This window comes from Pangasianodon hypophthalmus, chromosome 17 (assembly GCF_027358585.1).
Source record: "Pangasianodon hypophthalmus isolate fPanHyp1 chromosome 17, fPanHyp1.pri, whole genome shotgun sequence".
NCBI classification, from domain to species: domain Eukaryota; kingdom Metazoa; phylum Chordata; class Actinopteri; order Siluriformes; family Pangasiidae; genus Pangasianodon; species Pangasianodon hypophthalmus.
Window position 1 is genome coordinate 70001 of NC_069726.1, and position 7500 is coordinate 77500.

General features: G+C 45.1%; 1 protein-coding gene across 1 annotated transcript in view; it reads right to left on the reverse strand.

The window, feature by feature from the left end:
* The window catches only part of ehd1b (EH-domain containing 1b), a 24317-nt gene that overhangs the window by 12142 nt on the left and 4675 nt on the right, over window positions 1–7500 (reverse strand). Inside the window, exon 2 of the mRNA XM_053241504.1 lies at window positions 3151–3248. Within this exon, the coding sequence (XP_053097479.1) occupies window positions 3151–3248 (98 nt within the window). The remainder of the gene's footprint in view (window positions 1–3150; window positions 3249–7500) is intronic.

Below are 7500 nucleotides of genomic sequence, written 5' to 3' on the forward strand. Positions count from 1 at the left end.
ATTAAATCTGTGAAGTTAAAGTTATATAACTGTTATCAGTTGAGAGCGAGCGGAACGCCATGGTCTCTCCGGCATGGCGTCAGGTGTGTGCTGGAGGGTGGAGCACAGGTGGAGGAGGTGCTGTTGGATGTGAGAGAGCAGGTTGGATGTGATAACATCTACTCGGCTTCCCGCATGAGCAAAGCTATTGTGGTGTTTCTGAAAAAACAGCTGATTCAAAATGGAATATGGGTAAATGGAGTTACGGTGCACGTCGCACCCTGGGACACGAGTCATCATCTCTAACATGCCTCCATTCATTCAAAATGAAGTTATAATGAAGGAGCTGGCCTGCTTTGGGAAGTTTGGCAGCTCCATTAAAATGACTCTGCTTGGCTGCATAAACACTGCAGTGAAACTTGTCTTGTCTTTTCAGAGACGAGTGTTTATATTTCTCAACAGTCCTGATGAGACACTAAATGTGACCCTCAAGCGCAAACATGGAAACAGCAGTTACACTGTTTTCACCAGCACTGAAAGCAGGCGATATCTCGAGTTTGGGCACAAAAAGTCTGGCTGCCCGCACAGAGCCGAGCGGCCAGGGAGCTCAGAGAGCGACACAGCAGCAGCGGCGACGAGCGGCGGCGGCGAGGGGACAGTCAGCGGGGGAACACCGGAGGACGAGAGCCAGGAACGAACGACTCACAGAGCAGTGACACGCCAGAGCCGGAACTCTGTGGAGGTCAGTGTCAAACCCAAGAGTGACGCAAACACTGGACCCAACGCTAGCGCTACCACCAGTGCTGACCGTACCGAATTTAACATCGCTGACACTGGAGATAATGTTGGTGTTAGCGCTAGTGCTAGTAGCGATACTAGCCTGAATGTCTATGGCAGAGCTGACACTCTCCCTGTAAAGCAACAACAGCAGGAGGAGAAATCAGCACAGACCAACCACTTCTTAGGAGTGAACAAAGGTAAAAGGAACGTTTCACTAGCAAGCTACTTTCCGGATAACGCCACATTTGTAAGAGCAGCTCAACACATTTAAAACTACAAAATCTAAAGGTGTTTTCAACACGCAAAAGGTTCAGACTTAGAAAACTGATTTCTGCTGTACAAAAGACTCTGCTTTAAACCATTGCGGATGTTTAATTTGACTGTATTACAAACTTTCATACAAACTGCAACAAGACTTTAATAGAACTGAAGACTGAAGGAGTTTTGTTTTTTGTTTATTTTTTTTGGGTGGGAGGCTTTTGAGTGGAGATCTGAGGGAGTTTTCTTTTTAAATATGTATATATGTACATATGATAAACTGATTAAAGCCAAAAGTCTCTCTCTCGTGCACACACGCACACACACGCACACACACACACACACACACACACACACACACAGAGCAATAAATACACAATCACACATACACGGGGGTTAAAGTTCCCGCAGCCTCAGTAACCCAGAGAGGGTAAAAATAGGAGTTTTCTCTGTTTGTACTGCGATGTGATGGACAGCAGGAACCGGAGTCAAGGTCACTGCGTCACGGGAATGATAAGGTCTGACCATGTTTCACAGGAAGAAAGTAACAATAATGCTTCATCTTTCACAGAAGTTGTTTATTGTCCACGCTGTAATCTGACACGAGACGCACGAATGATGCAGATTCCCAATAAAAAGATTCCTAATATGATCCTAAACTGAACAACTTGTACATTATATAATCCAATCCGAAGATATGCACGTGCAGGAGCGAGGTTTAGCAAGCGAGGGTTACCAGCGCATGAGTCTGGTCATAGTTCAGTTTTTTTTTAACTTACGTGGTTCTTATTCTTCTGTATAACAGATTATTTAAATTAAGTAGGTAATAATTAAAACAGATTTGATGCCAGTTGCACGATAAACTGCTAGCTAAAGGAATTAATTGAATTCACTGAAATCCCCCCCAAAACCTACTCTATAGCAATGTTTAATTTTCCTTCCGTGTTATTCCAGTCGTTTCGCAGCGATCCCCCTCACTCCGCTCCTCTGAAGCACGGACACTGAGCTGGTTCCAGGTTTTTCGTTTTGTAATAATTCTGTAATATATTTTTTACAGCGTGTCCCGAACGTCTCCGCACATACGGGAAATGAACACGTTTTAACAAAATGTCTTCCAAAGTTTTCCATACTTACTTTATATTATATATATATATGTTTTTTTTTTTTTTAGATAGCCTTTAAGAACACCTTTGACAAAAGAAGAAAGTATTGAAATCATTCTCATGACTGGATCGGAAAACTGTCGCAAGGTTGCGATGGACTTTATCAGGAAACATGGCGAACACGTCACACTGTCGCAAAACTGGGAGTGAAAGTTGGGAGAGACGACTCCGTATGTGTTTACAAGGAAATAGCAATCATGTAGAGAAGATTTTGTAAATAAATTACATTTTGCTAAAGAGTGTTAATTTCCCATATGTACGGAGACGTTTGGGAAACCCTGCATACGTGGTGTGTGATTTGAAACTGCAACCTCATCCCTGATCACGATTCCACATTCCACTTTAACTCCTGGACACACACGCGGACACACAGCTCTCACAATTCATTACTTTGTCATTTAAGAAATCCAGTGGAGTGTAAAGGGCACTTGGGGTATGTTTCACACACACACACACACACACACACACACCACTAGCTAATCCTCCTGTTGCAGCTCCTTTAGTGTTAGTTTAGTGTAATAAAAGCTTCAGTTTGACTGTAAACACCATAAACACCTCAAATATGTCTTTACAGTCTCCACATTCTCATGTGTTCCTATCACTCTGGGTTTATTTCTTGTCTACCAACAGCTAAAAAAGTTACACACGCACACACACACACACACACACACACACAGTGTAAGGTAACGTAAACAGGACGGCTAAAAATAAGTCAGCTGGAGGAAACCTTTCATCCTATAGAAGAAGGAAGAAAGGGCTGTGGTCTAAATGAGTTTTAAAACTTTAGATCTAACAGTAACACTAAGTTAAAACCATTAAAGATTGTGGGACAGATTACACACAGGGTTACGCAGCAGAGTGTGTGTGTGTGTGTGAGTGTGTGTGTGTGTGTCTGTGTGTTCTAGTGTTTGGGTGGAGCTTTAAAATGGCAGATGAACATTAAGTAGTGATGAAATGTTAGCGCACGCACCTCGGCTGATCCTCTGCTTCTCTCCCGACAGAATTCCCGGCGTGTCGATGATGCTGATACTCTCCAGCACGGGATTGGGCAGCTGAGCACACACAAACCTGCACACACACACACACACACACAGTGACTTTACACAAACCTGCACACACACACACACACACACACAGTGACTTTACACAAACCTGCACACACACACACACACACACACACACAGTGACTTTACACAAACCTGCACACACACACACACACACACACAGTGACTTTACACAAACCTGCACACACACACACACACACAGTGACTTTACACAAACCTGCACACACACACACACACACACACACACAGTGACTTTACACAAACCTGCACACACACACACACACACACACACACAGTGACTTTACACAAACCTGCACACACACACACACACACACACACAGTGACTTTACACAAACCTGCACACACACACACACACACACAGTGACTTTACACAAACCTGCACACACACACACACACACACACACACACAGTGACTTTACACAAACCTGCGCACACACACACACACACACACACACAGTGACTTTACACAAACCTGCACACACACACACACACACACACACAGTGACTTTACACAAACCTGCACACACACACACACACACACACACACACACACACAGTGACTTTACACAAACCTGCACACACACACACACACACACAGTGACTTTACACAAACCTGCACACACACACACACACAGTGACTTTACACAAACCTGCACACACACACACACACACACACACACACACACACACACACACACACAGTGACTTTACACAAACCTGCACACACACACACACACACTCACAGTGACTTTACACAAACCTGCACACACACACACACACACACACACACACACACACAGTGACTTTACACAAACCTGCACACACACACACACACACACACACACACAGTGACTTTACACAAACCTGCACACACACACACACACACACAGTGACTTTACACAAACCTGCACACACACACACACACACACACACAGTGACTTTACACAAACCTGCACACACACACACACACACAGTGACTTTACACAAACCTGCACACACACACACACACACAGTGACTTTACACAAACCTGCACACACACACACACACACACACAGTGACTTTACACAAACCTGCACACACACACACACACACACAGTGACTTTACACAAACCTGCACACACACACACACACACACAGTGACTTTACACAAACCTGCACACACACACACACACACACACACAGTGACTTTACACAAACCTGCACACACACACACACACACACACAGTGACTTTACACAAACCTGCACACACACACACACAGTGACTTTACACAAACCTGCACACACACACACACACACAGTGACTTTACACAAACCTGCACACACACACACACAGTGACTTTACACAAACCTGCACACACACACACACACACAGTGACTTTACACAAACCTGCACACACACACACACACACAGTGACTTTACACAAACCTGCACACACACACACACACACACACACACAGTGACTTTACACAAACCTGCACACACACACACACACACACACACACACAGTGACTTTACACAAACCTGCACACACACACACACACACACACAGTGACTTTACACAAACCTGCACACACACACACACACACACACACACAGAGTGACTTTACACAAACCTGCACACACACACACACACACACACACACACACACACACACACAGTGACTTTACACAAACCTGCACACACACACACACAAACACACACACAGTGACTTTACACAAACCTGCACACACACACACACACTCACAGTGACTTTACACAAACCTGCACACACACACACACACACACACACACACTCACAGTGACTTTACACAAACCTGCACACACACACACACACACACACACACACACACACACACACACAGTGACTTTACACAAACCTGCACACACTGAATTCCCCCTCAGCGTTTTACAGAGACTCAGTGGAAATGTCTGTGTGTGTGTGTGTGTGTGTGTGAGAAGTGTATAAACAGTTTAGAGGTGTGTGTGTCACAGTCACTTTACACAAACCTGCACACACACACACACACACAGTGACTTTACACAAACCTGCACACACACACACACACACACACACACACAGTGACTTTACACAAACCTGCACACACACACACACACACAGTGACTTTACACAAACCTGCACACACACACACACACAAACACACACACACACACAGTGACTTTACACAAACCTGCACACACACACACACACACACACACACTCACAGTGACTTTACACAAACCTGCACACACACACACACACACACACACACACACACACACAGTGACTTTACACAAACCTGCACACACACACACACACACACACACACACACAGTGACTTTACACAAACCTGCACACACACACACAGTGACTTTACACAAACCTGCACACACACACACACACACACAGTGACTTTACACAAACCTGCACACACACACACACACACACAGTGACTTTACACAAACCTGCACACACACACACACACACAGTGACTTTACACAAACCTGCACACACACACACACACACACACACACAGTGACTTTACACAAACCTGCACACACACACACACAGTGACTTTACACAAACCTGCACACACACACACACACACACACACAGTGACTTTACACAAACCTGCACACACACACACACAGTGACTTTACACAAACCTGCACACACACACACACACACAGTGACTTTACACAAACCTGCACACACACACACACAGTGACTTTACACAAACCTGCACACACACACACACACACACACAGTGACTTTACACAAACCTGCACACACACACACACACACACACACACACAGTGACTTTACACAAACCTGCACACACACACACACAGTGACTTTACACAAACCTGCACACACACACACACACACACACACACACACAGAGTGACTTTACACAAACCTGCACACACACACACACACACACACACACACACAGTGACTTTACACAAACCTGCACACACACACACACACACAAACACACACACAGTGACTTTACACAAACCTGCACACACACACACACAAACACACACACAGTGACTTTACACAAACCTGCACACACACACACACACACACACACTCACAGTGACTTTACACAAACCTGCACACACACACACACACACACAGTGACTTTACACAAACCTGCACACACACACACACACACACACACTCACAGTGACTTTACACAAACCTGCACACACACACACACACACACAGTGACTTTACACAAACCTGCACACACTGAATTCCCCCTCAGCGTTTTACAGAGACTCAGTGGAAATGTCTGTGTGTGTGTGTGTGTGTGTGTGAGAAGTGTATAAACAGTTTAGAGGTGTGTGTGTCACAGTCACTTTACACAAACCTGCACACACACACACACACACAGTGACTTTACACAAACCTGCACACACACACACACACACACACACACAGTGACTTTACACAAACCTGCACACACACACACACACACACAGTGACTTTACACAAACCTGCACACACACACACACACACACACACACACACACACACACACACACACACAGTGACTTTACACAAACCTGCACACACACACACACACACACACACACTCACAGTGACTTTACACAAACCTGCACACACACACACACACACACACACACACACACACACAGTGACTTTACACAAACCTGCACACACACACACACACACACACACACACACAGTGACTTTACACAAACCTGCACACACACACACACACACACACACAGTGACTTTACACAAACCTGCACACACACACACACACACACACACACAGTGACTTTACACAAACCTGCACACACACACACACACACACACACACACAGAGTGACTTTACACAAACCTGCACACACACACACACACACACACACACACACACACACACAGTGACTTTACACAAACCTGCACACACACACACACAAACACACACACAGTGACTTTACACAAACCTGCACACACACACACACAAACACACACACAGTGACTTTACACAAACCTGCACACACACACACACACACACAGTGACTTTACACAAACCTGCACACACACACACACACACACTCACAGTGACTTTACACAAACCTGCACACACACACACACACACACACTCACAGTGACTTTACACAAACCTGCACACACACACACACACACACAGTGACTTTACACAAACCTGCACACACTGAATTCCCCCTCAGCGTT